Here is an 18,931-nt window from a genome sequence, read left to right as displayed (position 1 = left end):
AATTTTAAATCTGAATGATGCCGAATATATGATCTATAAGTCTCTGGCCAAATTAACACTTCAAAGAAGCAGCGTTCTTCTGTTAGCGGAACTAAAAATTAGCGGAACTTTCTTATCCGCTAGCTGAAGAAAAAAGTAGCGAGAAAATTAATTCGCTATCCGAAAGTCCGCTAACTAGCAATTAGCGGAATAGCGTTTTTTTGCCGGACACTGCATTTACATAAACATAACTTCAAACACAAACAGAAGTACATTTCCTCATATCTTTCAATACTCTTGGACTTTGATATTTTTTACGTACTGTCTATTTTGAAATCAGTGTTTATGTAAAGATATCAAGTTCATACGATATCTCGAAAGCAAGACTGATTTTGATTTATCTTAAAATGTGTGGGACACGTAAACAAGAGTTGACACGATTACACGAATCTCAAATAAAAATAGTGATAAAGAAACAAAAGTGGGACAAAGGTTCAACATTTTCACTCATCGAGTAACTAAGCTTTCCAATGTTCAAATGTCTGGCTTTGAAACTTTTTTAAACATCGTTATCAGAAGTAAGAATTTTCGAAAGCATCAAATAGCACAGCTGAACTATTATTTCTATCCCGTTTAATATACAACTATCTTTTGACTTTTTTACTATTTGCCTATAGCTAGAGCACTGTCATACATCTCAATCATTCGCTTAAAAGCTACGACTATACATTGCACATTGACTTGAATGAAATCTAATATTAACAAAAAAAAAACTAGGTACATCATCTCTTCTGCAATCTCAACCATCAATATCACTGACGCCCACATTGGCCGGAAGCAGGTAAGGCGAACCTCGCTTTGCTAGCATCGATTCCCTCGGGAAGCCGGTCACTCAGCATGACCGGGAAGAAGGCGTAGGATCCGTTTCCATCCGAGGCTGATGATGGTCTCTTGTGGGCATCCCGTTCGGCCAGCGAATCAATCAGGTTCTTCAGTTTGGCTTTGATCTCCTGCAGTTCTCCCTTCAGTTCGTCGCACACCCGGGAACAGCCGGGCTCCTGGGGCAGGACTCGTGATTCGTGAACGTTGCTCGAGTCGGAGAATTCTGGTTCCAGAGCTGGAGGAGGGGCCGGGGTGGTTTGTGGGCGTGGTGGAGGTGGCGGTGGAAGGGTTGGCCGTGGGGTGGTTGGAGGCTGCTTCTGGGTCAGCTCGGTTTGTAGATTTCGGCAGGCCGGTGGGAAGAACAAATCCTTCCACTGGACGTTGCGTTCCGAGGAGGCCTGGTAGATGTTATCGCTAAAAAATGGGGAAAAAGTCCATTAATCTCGGATGTTTCAACATTTATCAGTTAGTTTTTAAATAACTTCAGATATGGAAAGGGTATTGAAATAGGGCAGTTTATTTTCATGATAGTGTTCAATATTATAAGTTTCATTTTGATTGAATATAAAACAAATATGATATCAGGGATTAATGATAAACGATTTTAAGCGTTAAGCTTATCATATTTTTATTGCTCAATATGTAACTATTTCTTAGCCAGAGAATGGGCATAAATACTTGAAGTTTGTCACATGAAAAAGGCATGCCACTATGTTCTAAATATCAAATAAATGGAAGGAATTACACTGGGATCGTTTGTTACGAAACAAAGCCAGTTTTTTTCATTACTTTTTTTACAATATGATCAACAAAAATAAAATTAAAACCTTACTTTTCAATCCATTACCTATCTTTTACAATTTTGCTTTTAAATGTGGTATAATATATGGTTTGATCGAAAATATCCTTATTTTTTCTACATTATTTTTAAAAGCTAACGTTTTTTATTGATTTGATAATATTCTAATTTTTCTGATTGATTTTGACTTCAATGACCTTTTCAATTTTCCATACTATTTCGTCTTACGACATAACTTCAATGATATTTTTTGGAAATGTATAACTTACACAAGCAAACAGAACTTTTTTTTTTCCTTTTTTGTCACGAACTGCAAATTAAGCCGGTACAAATTTCAAATCCTTCTTTTGTCACTTGGAGTTGGAACATTGCGAGGAGGGGGATGATAAAAAATAATGCGAAAAACTAATAAAGTGGAATAAATTGCACTAAAACTTGTATGCAACAGAATTGCATACTATATCATAGCACAAAAACTTTTACCTTTCAATAAAGATACTTTTTTTGAAAAATTCAATAAAATCAAGAATATGAAAGATGAAATAACTCCCATCTTACAATAATAGTTTAAAGATGAATATTTTTGTTTTAAATTTACATAAAATACTTCAAACTTTATTTATTCACCTTCGGAATTTTTTTTTGGAAATTTCAAGGGGGGGGGGGGTTCCAGCCTGATGGAAAAAGTTATCTTTCAATAAAACGATATTCAAAATTACTTTTTATAAACTTAAGTAACACTTAAGTAACAACAACAATTCCATCTGAGCAAAAATTAACAAAACAATTTTTGGGCACTGTAAATAATCGAAGTGATTGATTTAAGCTGAATCGGGGAACTCATTCTTAATTTGCTGTGAGTTTTTCTCAGATGATATTTTGTAAATTTAAGGGTTGAGATGTTATACATAAGAATTGAACGTCTGTCTGCGAAATAAGGGCACAATGAGCGAACTTTGTACCCCTATTTTCTAACGAAAAACGTATTTTCTCAAATAAATTTTCACGAGGAACAGTTTTGTAGTTCCTATAGTAGGGATTAATTTTTCAGCAAAAACTCCTTATAACTTTCCAGATATATTAAAAAAAACCATCAAGTTTCTCGAGTGACGAAAATATTATCATTATTGAGCACCAGGAAATAAATGGTGTCTATGTGGTAAAATGGTAAATGAAAAAAATATCGCCTCGACCAGGAATCGAACTCGAGTTCTCTTAATAACTCTTCGACACCTTACCACTAGGCCAAATCATCAGATGAAATTTTTCATGTTGTAGCTCTATAATTGAGTTGACTTCATCGAGATGAATTCGCTGCTAGATTCTACGGCAGAAAATGCCCATTAGACCGATGCAAAAAATGACTTTTTGCTCCCATATGTTTTTTCGATGCCTTTTGGGTCACCAAGCATCAGTGTAAAATTTGAGACGATTTGGTTGATTCCTGAGTTAGCGCAATGCGTTTCAATTTTGTATGGAAATTAGTATGGAAGAAGAAATTTTTGCACATTGATTCATCCAGAAAATTCAAATTAGCTTGAAATGAAGCCGGTCTTTGATTTTTGGTTTTGACTATTCTTAAGCATCATTTTTTTTGCTAACATGACAAGCAGCTTAGAACTTCATGAAAGAAGTTATAACCATTTCAAAATAAAAAATCTGAATCCATTGAAAAGTATTTAAAAATAATAGATTATGCTTGCTAGAGCTGTTAATGATAGCATGAATTGATTTTGCAAAGATTATTTAAAACAATAAATTCTCTGGCAATGCAAAGTTGTTTTTTGAAATTTTTATTTCCATCCAACGGTTACACAGCTTGCAAATAGGCAGAAAAAAACGCAAAATTTAAAAAAAAAATTTTTCAACAATATTTATTTCATAACATTGAATAACTTTTCTGGGGTATAAGTAAGGTTTTTGCTTTGTTCGCATGAATAGTACTACAAGAATCAAGGAATATTTTTCATCCAAAGTTCAATTTTTTGGTACTCTCAGTACATCTCTGGCGATTTTTGAATGAAACATTTTTTTGATTGAAAAAAAAATCACAAACTTTGCACGTTATCTGGTCAATTTGAATTTGGTGGCCCACGTTTCCCCACAGTTTTTCAAAATAAAAAAAAATGCTTTTTTTAAACAGTCAAAACTTGGGAAATTAATGAATTTAAAAGATAATAAAAATGCCTAATGATACCTCAAAAATGCAGAAAACCTTTTCATTTATTTTTTCTTTTTATCTTTTATAATAAAGAAGTTATGAAACAAAGAAAAAAAGTGGCCCATGATACCTCACTCTCCCTTCTAATTTGTAGATTCTACTTTATGCACTTTCCTTGGATAAAGCTTTTATTTAATTTTTTCGAACTTCTCATTCGAAATAACCTGCTTTTCTGGTAAGTCTCATTACAACTCATGGTTTTGCTTAAGATATTAAGTTGTTTGTTTTAGCATTACCTGATCAGCATATTCAACGGTAACGATAAAAATGTGCATTTTTGTTAACTAATTTTGAGCACTTTTGTAAAATAATTGTTTCAGTTTAAACTAGGATTGCAAACCATCCCGAAATATCCCGCTTTTTTCAACAAGGTTATCAAATAAAAATATGTTTCCTTAATGAATTTAATTAACAGTCCCCCACAATCATGGGTCACACGCAATTATTAGCCACCGACCATAAGAACTGCTGATATCTATTAAACTAAAAGATATTTTTTCATTATATTATTTTTAGTAAATCGACAATATCATCAAAATGCCTTATAAAAAAATATTTGAGCGTTTGATAACAGTAAAATTGCTGTTTAAATACTTTTTATCTTAGGTGAACTTTAAGCTGTCGAACTACATAAGCACGATGGACGAAATAAAATTTTCCAAGTAAAACTGAGCGAATGAATTGTGAAAATCCAATAATCCAAAGTGACCCATAATTGTTACAGAATCCACCAAGTTCCATACAATCATGGGTCACTTTTTTGAAAGCAAAAAAAATATTTCTTGGTTGCTAGCTCAACCTAATTGCCCCTTTAATGTATACTAGCGAAGAATGCCCCTGAATGTTTGCCAGAAACTTGTTGATTTTCATGTTAATATTCGGGGGTTGCCATGGGCTTCTATGTGACTAATAATTGTGGGCAATTTGACTTATAATTGTTACAAGCTACAATTTTGACCCAAAATTGGGGTTTTGAAAAACGTTGATTGTTTTGGTAAATTATGTTATTTTTTAACAAAATTGAAAATTAAAACATATTTGAAATCAAAGAGGAAGTATTTAATGATTGAAATACATGCAAAGCTTGATATTTGGTAAACTAACACCCGAATAAACGAACATTTTGTGGTGAAAGGATACGTTAGTTGACTAATGATTGTGGGGGGACATTTCTATATCCAAACTTAAGAACACTCAAACATGATCACTAATTTCTATAAAAATGATGTCCTTCAATTTTGCGATGCAAGTTACATTTGAATATTTTGTTGAAGTGAGAATATGTTTAATCTGCGCATACCACGAAACCCCACGAAATTTAATTTTGAATGAAATATTTACTCTTTTAGAATGCACCTCATCTCATTTTTACATATCAGAAGATTTTAATTGAATTAATTGATTTAACTTGAAATGGAATTTTATTCCATTCTTCAAGAAAGTCAAATGGGCTTCAGTATCTGATATCAATCCATCAAATTTTATTGGCCACGATACTGCTTTTTGAGCTGATTGCTAAACTTAATGTTATTTAAAAAATTTTCATTTGTTATAATTTTTTTACAGTTTTATTTTATTTTTTGCCAAGCCCAATTTCATTTTGTGACACGCAATTAAACTTCGTGTTTATTCCTTTTTCGAACCTGGTGAATATTTGCAAATAAGTTTCAAAAGCAATTTCTTTGTTCAACGGTGGCTGAATTAAAAGAGATTCTTCGAAAACCTTTAAAAATCAAAGTCTTATTCAGCCAAGCGGTTCTTAAAACCTACTTTTAATTTCAACGTTTTGAAATAAGTATGATATTAATATAACGGTTGATTAACCCTTAAATTATCAGCATAGTCTTTAGAAAGGGTTTGTTTCGGGAAACTCCTCGATAGTAACTTATTTTTTTGCTGCAAAGCGAAATTTTAGCGTTTTTGATACTAAAAAATATTGTCAAATATTGCCTAAATAATGACCCACCAGCTCTACTTAGCTTAGTGCTATGGATTTATAAGATTTGGAAATAATTTTTCTTAGATGTTATCAATCTTAAAATGAAACTGATGTGGCTCAGAGTAGATCCAAGCATTTGTTTTTAGTTGATATTTAAGAGAAAGTATGATGAAAATCTTAAAATATCTTAAGATTTTTTAAACAAAAATCGCTTGTAATGCTCACCATTTGTCATCTATGATTACCTAATTTATTTTTAGTTTCAATCAAAGCTCTTATAAAAACTATGAGTCATTCGCTTAATTTATATCCGACGGTGCAGTAAGTGAAAAGGTAAAAAAAACTTTTAATTTTCTTCGATTTTACGCCTAAGTTTGAAATCATGGACGTTTAATCTGAATGTTATATCATCTGAGCTATGCCTCAGTTGTCAGTTCATAACATTTTATATTCAAGTATTAAAGCACCTCTTTTTTACCCAAAAATATACAAACATAAATATCATGAATTTTTCAAACACGTTTAAAATGTCCTGCTTTTTTGAAAACCATCTGGCAAGCCTATTTTCATCGCGTAGAATTATTATTACGCATTATTGGACCGGTGTCTTCGAGTTCATACCAATCAAGTAAATCATTATTATAAAATTTTGCCATAATTCATACTGCAGAAAGATTTTTTCTGTGAAATATTCAGAAGTTTAAAAATGTAGTAAAGTTTCTTCTATAGGATTTTTGAAACCCTTTCTAATACAAATCTTTTAAGTTTCTAGAATAATGAATATTATCTTTTTTGAAAGTGTTCAAAATTAATCTTTTGGAAATTTATAACGTATTCTTTTTTTTACAATATTGGAATAGATAAAACTTATTTAAGCATTGGCATTTTGGCTATTTCAAATAGCAAGAAAAATGGTTTCTAAATCCAGGAGAAAATTTAAATCTGGGTGATTTCGCTAAACTTTCTGAAAATCACTAGGTATCTACTTTATTTCCAAATATTAAAAAAAAAAAAATAATAATAATCTCTACTCATTTTAAAGTTAACACTGCAGATTGTTGATTTTTTAAAACATTCTATGTTTAATTTTTTTATCCATCTAAGCTTATCTAAAATAAGGACGCCATATTGCCTGCTTTTGTCCGGGCAAACTTGGGAAAAGTCTGGTTGCCTGGATTTCATTGGATTTCAAGTCCAAATTTTGCACGCATTGATTCTCATTCTCTTTCTCGAACGAATCTTAAAAAAAAACAAACTTTGTTGTAATTTTTTTTTTTATTAATGTGTTCAAAACGAATTTATTTGAGCAAGTTTTACAAAAATAATCATGAAAGGTTTTTTGAATGACTAAAATACGATTTAAAATCTGCTGATAAATTTTATAAAAAAAAATTTTTTGCTTGATTTTTTTTTCTACAGTCATTCCTAGGTTTTGATCAAATTTGCCCGGCTTTTGCCCAGATTTTGGTCAACAATTTTGAAATATAACGCCCGAGTTTTGCTAGGTTATATAGATGAAATTTCCCGGATACGTTCTGAAAAACTTCTGGCCCTATTTATTCAATATGTTTGATCTTAAAAGAGAACTTATCATTGAATCGATAAGCCTATACTTACATGCTCTTCTCCAGTCGGGAAATGTAAATCTTGGTAGCATGATCTGGAGGCACAACGCGGTATCCCTTCAGATCCGAAACGTAATGGACCAGATGAGGTTTACCATCGGGATCGACAAATCCGTAACATCCATAGGTTACTCCATCCGGTCCCTTAACCTTGTGCTGGAAGTGGTTGTCCACTTGCTTAATCACATCCAGTCCATATTCGAAGGATCCTTCCTGCAGCTTTCCATGGTGATAGTGATTCGAGTTTTTCTCCACATTGATGTTGATGTCCAGGGTTCTATCGTCGATCGACAACGTCTGGGCCAGGGTGACTAATGCCAGCTGGAATGATAAAACCAAAAAAACCAAGATGGTGGATTAAAATTGATACCACTTCATCAGAGGTTCTGAATGAGAGAGCGAGAGTTCCAATGTCAACAGACTGTAAAAACAGCTTAGTCATCTTGAAGATAAAAAAAATCTTTTCTAAATCAAACCATGCTATGACGCCCACCTATGGAATTAAAAAGCGAATCGATCCTGTGGGTGGTTTGATTGTGAAGCGAAAAGAATTTTTATTGCTCTAAGATGTTTGTTTAAAATCAATTTGAGGTGAACGCCAATCAACGTTTTATCAATATGCAAAAAACCAAGACATCGGTTGTTGATGATATCTACAACTCAAACTCTTATACCGACAAATGATTTAATCATTTCACTTGTCACTTGTACGATTTATCATATCACAAATCGATTTGTCGAATATCATCTTCAACTTTAAATTTTACTCTTCCCTAAATTGGCCCCCAGTAGCAGAAAACAAATCCAATATATTCCCTAAATTTATTACTTCGCAAATTCTCAAAACCATTCCCAACAGGAACGATCTCCAGAACATGTGTAAAATTTGTGTCACTGCTGTTTAGCATTTTTATGAGATGATTTCCACCCCGAAGGCTGCCATTCCGCAAAAGAATTCGGAAACCCCTGGAAACTATGGAAATAAACCATAAATCTGACGTCACGCTGAACCCTCTGCTGCGTCCCACCTGCCAGGAGGAGAACCGCAGAAACATTCCCGAAAAAGAATTCCGACAGCCAGACAAGAAAAATTCCCTGCCAAAGATTTTTCCATTCTTACCCGGGGACGATAAATGTCACCCGAACACAAAGTGTCAGCGTGAAATCTTCGAAATCATTGCCTCGAAAGGTGACCACCCTCAACCAAGTTGAAACCGGCAAAAGGCAAAAAGAAGTGAGAAAACGTAATAACAACAGCAACAAAATTGACACCTACGCTTTCGATTGGCTCAATCGAATCGATAAAACTGTTCGCTTCGGAAAACGTTTGTCGGAATGGAGTAAAATAATTGTTGAATGCTTGAATTCGTTTTTGATAAATCGAAATAATGACAGAATGAACAATTGGTAACAGCGTAAAATGTAGAAAATTAGATCACATTTTTTTATTTAACACTTTTTATAAGGATTTAATTATAAAACTTCCCTTTGTGTAACAAATTTAAAATAAGATCAAGAAAATAATATAAAACTTTATGGAATGTGGGAAAATAAGATGAAATATTTTGAAAAAAAAAAGGCTTTTATAATTTAATTTCATCTTCAGAAAATGGAAATAATCTATAACAACTCGTTCCTAACTAAAGTTTTATTTTAAATCATTCAAATTCAAAACACCCTCTGTTTGCAATTCTTTTTTTTAATCGGAAATTCTTGATTGTGAAATCATGTTCTCTACTTTCAAATAACAATACTTATTTTATTTAATCATTATTTTTATCTTCACTGGCCGGTTTCTTTATATGAATAATTTTATTAAAGCCTAAACTGAGACAAATATTTCCCTGCAACACGATTGAACTTGAAACAAAAACGTTATTGCGGTTCAAAACTTGTGTTTTAACCGCAAATTGTCGTTTACACACAATGAGTACATTTCACACATTGCGTTAAGAAATTGTTGTTTTTACATATCGGTACGTTTTTGATTGACAATTAAGCATCAATTTTTTTTTTAATCAAACATTGATCCAAAAATACAAAAATCAAACGGTTTTACATAAAAAAAAATCGCGAGTAAAAGATTTCCAGAATTTTTTGGGATCTATTCGAACCAAACAAATCCGAACAATTTTATTTCGAAACAAAAGCAAAATCTTGGCATTAAAGTTCAAATTTTTCAATCCAAAATCCGGACATACTTTAATGATGTTTCAATAAAAATCGAAATTATTCAATAAAAATGAAGGAGAAAGCACACGAAATTTTATTTTGTAAACATATCAGCAGATATTTCATCGTATTTTGAACTTAAAAAAAACTCGAAAAAGTTATAGTTATTTTTATGACTTGCTCAAAAAATCGTTTTTGACGCAAAAATAAACATCACAACTTTATTTGAGTTTTTTGTTGGATTAAGCAAATAATATGAATAAATCAAAGCAAAACCTGGGCTGTCTTCAACGAAATCCGGATCGGACCGGATATCAGGGCGAGTCCGAAATTATCCGGGCAATCTGGCAAGCTTTTGACCGATAAATATAGAAAAAGTCTTCAGATTTTTTTTTTAAATTTTGGGAAAAATATTACTTAAACACCTGTATAATGAAAATTTTAAAAGTGGTTTCATTAAACCTTAAATTTATAAAATGACGTCGAATGTCATCCTGAAAACATCCTGAAAAAGCCGTAAAACCCCGGTTAAATTAAGCAACTCGACGTCTTTTGCATTTTCTAACAGTCTTAATTTCAAGATTAAATGTTCCAAAAATTAGAACTAGAACCATTTTCGAGGGACCAAAAATAGTGATATTTTTAAGGAGATTTGATCCTAAACTAAAGGAGATTTTTGTTTTATCGCCGCGATGATTTTTTTTTTGTTTTCTAATCGACGTTTTTCGGCGAGTTTTTGGAAAATAAAAACGTTTTTACCAGTTTTTACCCGTGGACAACTGGTCAAAACGTTTTTATTTTCTAAAACTCGCCGAAAAACGTCGGTTAGAAAACAAAAAAAAAATAAACTAAAGGAGATTAGTTCCTTCAGTCCGGTGAACCGGACCTTTGGCAAAAATCAAGTGAAAACTACAAATAAAAAGTTCATTCATAATTTTTGACCCAATTTGTTTTCATTTCTTAGTTAGTAAGATTCAGACAAAAACAATTCTAAAAGTTTGTCTACTACTCTAAGTTCATTGCAAACTTAAAGGCGCACTCTTTTGTCACTCGGAGTTGGAAAATCGCGAGGGGGGGGGACAATAAAAAATAATGCGAAAAACAAATACAACAACAACAAAATTGCATACTAAATCGTTGCACAAAACCTATAAAACAAGTAATTTTTTATCGAATAATTCAATCAAATCAAGAAAACAAAAGGTGAAATAACTTCCATCTTCTTAAATTTGTGTTTTGGTGTTGTTATCTTTCATATATTGGATTTTTTTATCGAAATTTTCATAAATTACTTCAAACTTTATTTATTTCCCCCTTCGGGGCTTTCGAAAATTTCGAAGGGAGGTGGGGGGGTTGACAAAAGAAGAAATTGATATTTGTTCCAGCCTTATTGAACGAATATTAGTTATTGGATAGCTTTTCATGTTTAAGTGCTAAACAATGAGTTAGATCTATTCAGAAAAAAATAGGGGAGAGTGGGGATACTTGATCCCCTTTTCTTATTTTCACCATATCTTTTTGGAAAAATTTAGCAACTCGCCGTCTTTGTTAGCTTTTTCTGTTAGCTTGTAACTTCCAGTTTCTATGCTCCAAAAATTAGAACGATACTTGAACCCGTTTATGAACTAGAAGCATTTTCGTGGGAGTAAAAAAATTGCGATTTTTCTTAAGTTAGGGGAGACTTGATCCCCTATTGAAGGAGACTAGATCTTTTATTCAGGAAGCCCTAATCCTTGTATAAAAATCAAACAAAACCCCAAGATAGAATGTTAATTGACTATTTTGGTCATGTTTGTACTCATTTCACAATCTATAGCAGACATAAGATGAAAATTCTATAACTTTGTCTCAACGCAATAACATTGCATACTTAAAGGCGCTATTTCTTTTATAATTAAGAGAAAATTATTTATTATTGCTCATTTCTTCAGACAACTGTTTGATAAATATTAGTTTTTGGATAAATATTAGTTATTTCGTAATCAGCAATCATAACGATCAATTCAGAAGAAGAATATGCAGTTTGGAAGGGGGATCAATTGTACCCAACTCTAGGGGATCAATTGTACCCATAATCATTATTTTAGAAAACTTTTTCTGAAAAAAGTTGAGAGTTTTTCATTGCTTTGAAAATATGGCATTATGAAGTTCATTTTATGCTCGAACGGTTGATACATTGGAACAAATATTTTTTTCATAATTTTCCCATGTAACGAACATTTTAAAGTGATGAAAAAAGATCTTCAAGTCACATTTAGTGAAATTTTTCAAACAAAGTTCATTTACTCAAACAATTATTTTGTTAAAAAATTTTAAACTACAAGTATTGTTATTTTGCTCATTTTGGCACATTTTTCTAGAACATTTGATCTTTGTAAGACATTCCAGTTTCGAGATATGGCTAAGGAATCAAGTATCCCCAGGGATCAAGTATCCTCATTCTCCCCTATAGATTACTCTCTGGACTCTAGGGATCAATTAAACCCATAACATTCCGGTTTTTAAACTTTTCCTTAAAAAATACCCAAGTGTTTACTATTGCTTTGAAAATATGGCATTATGAAGTTCATGTTGTACTCTAACGATTGAAATATTGATTCAAATATTTTTATTAAAATTGTTTCATGTGAGAAACATTTAAAAGTAATGATGAATGAAAAGATCTTCAAGTTACATTTTTTGTAAAATTTAAAAAAAAAGATCGATATTCAAAAAACTTTAATTACACTAGTTTACAAAATTTAAAAAAAATCGTGAACTTGATTAACTGACCAACATTTTTAATGTGAAATCGGGCGCTGAATCCGAAAATGAAATTCAAAAAAAATCTCAGTAGAGCCGTTTTTGAGTTATGCTCCAAATATGAAATTTCGAAAAAATGAAAAAAGTTCTTGTACTTAGATTAAAATATCTTGGACGGCATAACAGTAATTTGAAATCCCTCTTTTGCATATTGAAGGTGAACAAGTTTTCTATCGATCATCTGAACACTGTTTTTGCGTTTGACCAACAGTATTGCTGATATTAGTGACTTTATGAGAAAAAAAATTATAAAAAACGCATTTTTTTAGAGAAAATTTTGTTTCAACGAAAGTTTTAGACTCGATGGTAGCATTTAAAAAATCTGATTTTCTTTTGCGCTTAAATTAAAACGCAATAACTTTTCTGTTTCTAATCCAATCGAGTTACAGTCTTCGGGTGAAATATTTGTCTCAACTTAGGCTTTAAGAAAATCAACCATAAAAAACAATCAACTAGTTATGAGAAAAGTTATTGATGAAAAACCAGTATTTTTCGTTCCTTCCGGGCAAATTACCTCAAAACATTATTCACGTTTGAGACTTAAGCAACCCCTCCCTATGGTCAGATCTTTCTGAAACTTGGCATATGACCTTCTGGTAAGCTAATAAATAATTTTGACTTGAAGCGAGTGAGATTTATCATGTTTCATTATTCCTATACTATGATAAGTGTACTGCGGTTTGTTAAATCATTAAAAACTCCAAAAATTTCAGTTATTGTAAAGTAACAATAACTTCTTCAATTTTCAACCGATTTTGATAAATAACCACTTGAAATCTTTGTTTTGAATTGATATTTAGGCGCAAAAGAAAATCAGATTTTTTAAATGCTACCATCGAGTCTAAAACTTTCGTTGAACAAAAATTTTCTCTAAAAAAATGCGTTTTTTATAATTTTTTTTCTCATAAAGTCACTAATATCAGCAATACTGTTGGTCAAACGCAAAAACAGTGTTGAGATGATCGATAGAAAACTTGTTCACCTTCAATATGCAAAAGAGGGATTTCAAATTACTGTTATGCCGTCCGAGATATTGTAATCTAAGTACAAGAACTTTTTTAATTTTTTCGAAATTTCATATTTGGAGCATAACTCAAAAACGGCTCTACTGAGATTTTTTTGAATTTCAGTTTCGGATTCAGCGTCCGATTTCACATTAGAAATGACCTTCAGTTTACTGAGTTCAAAAATGCTGTAAACTAGTGTTATTATTAGAGATAACAGTTTTGTAGTTTTGGTCTATTTGTCATTTTTTTTTTTTAGAAAATTTGATCTTCGTTAGACATTCCGGTTTCGAGATGTTGAAAATGAATCAAGTAACCCTAGGGATCAAGTATCCTCAGTCTCCCCTAGTTTTTGTTCTGAACTTTACGAAATTTTCATAAATGAGATTTTCTCTACGTTGATGTTTCTACGCAAGAATGTCACACTAAGCAACGTTCTTCGGAAAAATGCAGATTTTATCAAAAACCGCTTCTAGGATCATTTGTTGGTAATTTTATTTTGTTGAATTTAATATTAAACACCGAAAAACATGCTGATAAATTATGTGACTAAGAAGGTAGAAGCCATTAGTGAATTTTTTAAAAATTGTATGTAAACATCCGAAAATTTAAAATATGTACTTAAAACGTTATGTCGAAGCTCTGATATGAAAGAAATACTTAATTGGAAAATTATTGAGTGTCTCTAAAAATTTCATTCGTTCATATAAAAACACCTATGATCTAAACGAGGAATGAGTTCAGCAATTTTGAGATTCTTATACTTAAATTCCTAGAAATCATAGTCACTTCTCACCAGTGTGATATTGAAATCAAAGATTTTTAAAATCGAAGAGAAACTTATTTCTCAAACTATTGTTCAACTCGAGTTTTTTTGGCTAGAACAGGCGTGATATAAGCTCTTAAAATGCTACAAAATCTGCAACCGTGTGACAGTTTGGCGTCGAACTTTTATTATTGTGCAATCTGTCATATCAGTGTGCAATCTGTTTCTAGGCAAAAGTATCATAGAGTAAAACTATTTGTTTCTACTTAAATTTGAAAACAATAACCAAATTTTTATTTCCACAAAAAAATATTTAGAAACAAAAGAAACAGTTTATGTTTGCGATTAAAAACATATTCATTTTCTACTCTTATAAACTTCAATAAAATTTAAAATTTTAATTAGAAACCTTGTTTTTGAATAACTGAACAGTATTGAATTATTTATTCAGTCTGTAAAGGCTGATATGGCTAAAACAGTGTTTGTCTTAAACTTGCAATATGAAATCCAATAACATATACAAACAGCTTAATTATCGCTTGAAGAACAAGTTCGTTGATTTAAAAAAAATCATTAATAATTTTTGTTAATTTAAGAATCCTGTGATAATATGTTTATATTAAAACCTATATTTGTCAATGAACAAAATCTTAAAAAAAATATAATTTAATTTCATATTTATGGTTTCTGCTGATAGTGATTTTGGATTTGATTAAAATTTTGAATCTTAAATTAAAAACTATGAAACTGCGATCTCCTGCAATTTAAATCCTTAACGAAGTTCTCACATTGATATGTCTAACTTGATTAAAAAACTTAACTTCGAGTAGAACCTGAATCTGATTTTTTTTATTTGAATTCTGGTTGAACCTGAGTTCAAAATCTGAATTTCGAATCTGAAAGCGAATTTTTATACTAAGTTCCAGATAATATTACTTTCAATTATGAACCAACAATCGAAATTTGTACCAAAACCTTCAACCAGAAATTTTTAATTTTTATTCTTCTGGCCGTTTTTAAATATTTTTTTCTTCAGTTATTTATTTGAAATTCAATTTGTGAATCTAAACAAAAATTGCGAATGATGAAACTTTTTCTGATTTTTCAATTCTGTATCACCATTATGACACTTTCTTAAGTTCCAATTCCGCAAAAGAATCAAAAGTTGAAATGGGTTAATGGATATAATTTTAATTATTTGTTTCCAGTTCCGAAAACATGAGTTTCAAATAAGAATATGCATCTAGTTGAGGTTTTAAATGTAAAACCAAGATTCGAATCAGGTTTTTTTCCAATGATGATTCAAACTGGATTTCAATTTAAAAAAAAATGAATAAAAAATCCGCATTCTGATCTCCAACAGCAAATTTGAATGTTTATTAACAAATTTGGAACCGCAAAATCCAGAATTATTCTAACCTACGCTTACCAGATATTTCAACGCTTATCACCGGGCCGAGAAATGTTGGGTTATTGTCCCCGAAATCCGCCAATAACAAAATAATTTACCAAAACTCATGAAGGAAAGCACTTAAAACCTGTTTTTTATATAAAAAGACATCAGTCAATTTTAAATAATTTTTTGAGTTTCTAAACCATCGTTCATTTTGATGAAATGTGCCCAAAAAATATGGACATAAAATACTGAGTTACATTTCCAATGAAAAAATTCAAATTTTCGTCTGATTTTGTAAATAAAATGAACAACATCGAGCAACATCTGGGCAAGCTAAGTCTTATCCTATTAAATTCGATCTTCGGAATTCAATTTCTATCAACAAGTGAGATTTTCTTAAAAACAGTAGAAGAATTTTGAACATGGAATAAGACTTCGAGGTTTTGGCTTTAGTTCTGAGTCGAATTTGATCAAGAATTTCAAATTTTGAGTTTGGAAAAAAAACATTTCGCTTGGCATTTTAGAACCCCATGTGAGGGAGAGGTAGGGTTTAACCCCCTTCCCTAATTTCTACGGCCATGCTCTTTGCTATGCATTTTTCAACATTTTGATATGGGGATTTGTAGTCAAAATAAATTGTAAGATTTGAATACAGCCAATTTAGCACCATAATAACTTTTCAAAATTTTTGTTAAAAAATCTTAATTTTATTAAAATTTACTCCTTGTTGCTCGTTCAATTTAATCCATGCACAAATTTATTAGATTACATTAAACAATAGGGGAGAGTGGGGATACTTGATCCCCTTTTCTTATTTTCACCATATCTTTTTGGAAAAATTTAGCAACTCGCCGTCTTTGACATTTTCTGACAGCTTGTAACTTCAAATTTCTATGCTCCAAAAATTAGAACGATACTCAAACCCGTTGATGAACTAGAAACATTTTCGTGGGAGTAAAAAAATTGCGATTTTTCTGAAGTTAGGGAAGTGGAGAATCTTCCATCTTGGTTTGTACCTGATCCATGAATCAGGTGCGATGTGTCTGATAAGTAAGGCGATAACGAAAAGTCCTCCTAGGAACGCATCTTCGTCAAACTCTGACTCTGATGATGATGAGCACGATTAAGGAGGCGCTAATGAATGTCAAAATGGTGCCTCCCGCTGTTTGTTTACTATGGATGAGGAAGCTTTAGGATCCGGACCATTAGACAAGAAGGGGGTTCTGGGGTGGTTTTGGTGCTAATGGTGTGGCACCTAGAATGGCAACTTATAGCCCGTTAAAGTAAGGATGAATGACTTCGCTTTGGAATCTGTTAATAGGATCATAATTCTAGAAACTTTTCGAAAATAATTGATAGTCAACTTGGAAAATAAATATTTCATATCATTTTCTGTGACCAGGTATTGATATCAATTCACAGTCTGAGAAAATAGGTTTTTGTCAAACGGTAAACGTTTTTAAAGCATAAAATCGAAAAAAAGCTTAAGACAAAATCTTATCATGATTAACTCCAATGCCCACTTCAAACTTATAACACTCAGCAAAATTTATGACAACTTTATTCTCTATCCAAAGCTGACAAACCAAAACTATAATTTCAGCCAGGAAACTTACACTTCCAGAAAGAATGTGGGTTCGAATTTCAATTTCGGAAACCATCAATTTTTTCCTCTTCTGCGAGCCTCAGCAAAAAATAGCTACATCAAACGATTCTTCTTCGAGTACTTTTTACGCTGAAGCCATCTTTAGGAAGTTTACCACAGGAGAAAAGTTGCTCTTGAAAATCTATCCAACAGCTACATTTTTGTTTAGTGTTCCTTTTGGTTGGACTGAGAGAAAGTTTGAGGGAGAGACTGTAGGCAAAAAAAACTATATCAAAGCTTTGATTTGATACTTCAACATGCTGTAGTGCAAAACGAAGTGATCAACAATATCCTACCCAGAAACTTTAAAATTGCAATGTTCATTTTAAAAAGCTCAAAACGCTTAGCTCCCACTTCGTCGTGAAATAAATAATGATTCAATTTTAAAATGAAACCATTTTTAAATACCCCTATGTGTCAATTTAAACGTATTATTTCAATTGAGAAGAAAGAAAATAACATTTACCGACACAAAATCGAATTTGCTATGCAGTGTCCAGGAAAAATTATCATCTGATGTTTGCTTTTGGTGTTCAATGAGCGGATGAATGGTTTTGCAGTTTTTTTTTTAATTGGAAAATTTTAACCGAGGTAATAGGATGAATGAAGAGTTTCTCGTAAAGTCAATCAAGCGAAAAAGGTCAACATATTTTGGGTTTATTTAAATGGAATGCATAATTTCAGATTCAGATTTCAGATTCAGATTTCAGATTCAGATTTCAGATTCAGATTTCAGATTCAGATTTCAGATTCAGATTTTAGATTCAGATTTCAGATTCAGATTTCAGATTCAGATTTCAGATTCAGATTTCAGATTCAGATTTCAGATTCAGATTTCAGATTCAGATTTCAGATTCAGATTTCATATTCAGATTTCAGATTCAGATTCAGATTTCAGATTCAGATTTCAGATTCAGATTTCTTTTTTTTTTTTTGTTTCGATTATAGTCGTTTTACCATCATTATGGCATTCGCGACTTTATCAACGTTGCAGTTGGCGGATCGTTATTGAAAAACTATCCGGTACAACTGTGTTCGATGTTTACTCTTGGGCTCGAACTCGCGGACATCGGCTCAGGAGACAACAGACTTGCCAACTGAGCTATATCACAAGCCATTTTGATTTCAGATTCAGATTTCAGATTCAGATTTCAGATTTTAGATTATCTGAAAATTGAAAACAATTTAAACAGAAAAGGTAATCAAATCTGAGAACGTAATCTTCAATGAGTATGACTCCCAATGCAATTCGTACGAGGAGAACCAGCTGTCAGAAAACTTCTAAAACTAAAGTTTTTTTCAACAACCTAACAAATATGTGAATGCAAATTATATCCCCCCAAACAACAAGGCATATTTCAAATCTGAATTGATTCGTCAAACTTGCTCTACGGTTAGCCCCGCCGACAGGTTCTGCTTTGAATATGTCAAATTGGGATGTGCATCAATTAACTTTCGGTTCGTTAAACTTTAAGCATTCCTTTTTTAGACAAACGAACCTGCGGCAATGATTGTGAGATTTGAGTGAAGAGGCTTCATTGGTCAACCAACTGGTTGCATTTGAATTCAAAAGAAAATGTCACAAAATTAAGCCAACAGTTACTTTATGTAAAGGTCATGTTGCAAGTTACCCACTTGTAGAATGGCCTCCATTCTTATACATTATCTGCTAATTGGTCTTGACCTTATGCTCTCTAAAAC

The 18,931-nt window shown here is 31.9% G+C and overlaps 1 protein-coding gene across 2 annotated transcripts in view; it reads right to left on the bottom strand.

Annotated features, from left to right (window-relative positions):
• Positions 1-612: 612 nt before the first annotated feature.
• The window catches only part of LOC129746885 (uncharacterized), an 80,029-nt gene continuing 61,710 nt past the window's right edge, over positions 613-18,931 (bottom strand). For both annotated transcript variants that reach the window (XM_055740810.1, XM_055740812.1), the window contains exons 2-3: positions 7,438-7,766; positions 613-1,275 (exon numbers count right to left, since the gene is read on the bottom strand). In XM_055740810.1, coding sequence (XP_055596785.1) covers positions 792-1,275; positions 7,438-7,766 — 813 coding nt within the window. In that variant the 3' untranslated portion in view covers positions 613-791. The remainder of the gene's footprint in view (positions 1,276-7,437; positions 7,767-18,931) is intronic.

Source organism: Uranotaenia lowii, chromosome 2, assembly GCF_029784155.1.
Source record: "Uranotaenia lowii strain MFRU-FL chromosome 2, ASM2978415v1, whole genome shotgun sequence".
Classification (NCBI taxonomy): domain Eukaryota; kingdom Metazoa; phylum Arthropoda; class Insecta; order Diptera; family Culicidae; genus Uranotaenia; species Uranotaenia lowii.
This window is presented reverse-complemented; position numbering and strand designations above follow the sequence as displayed.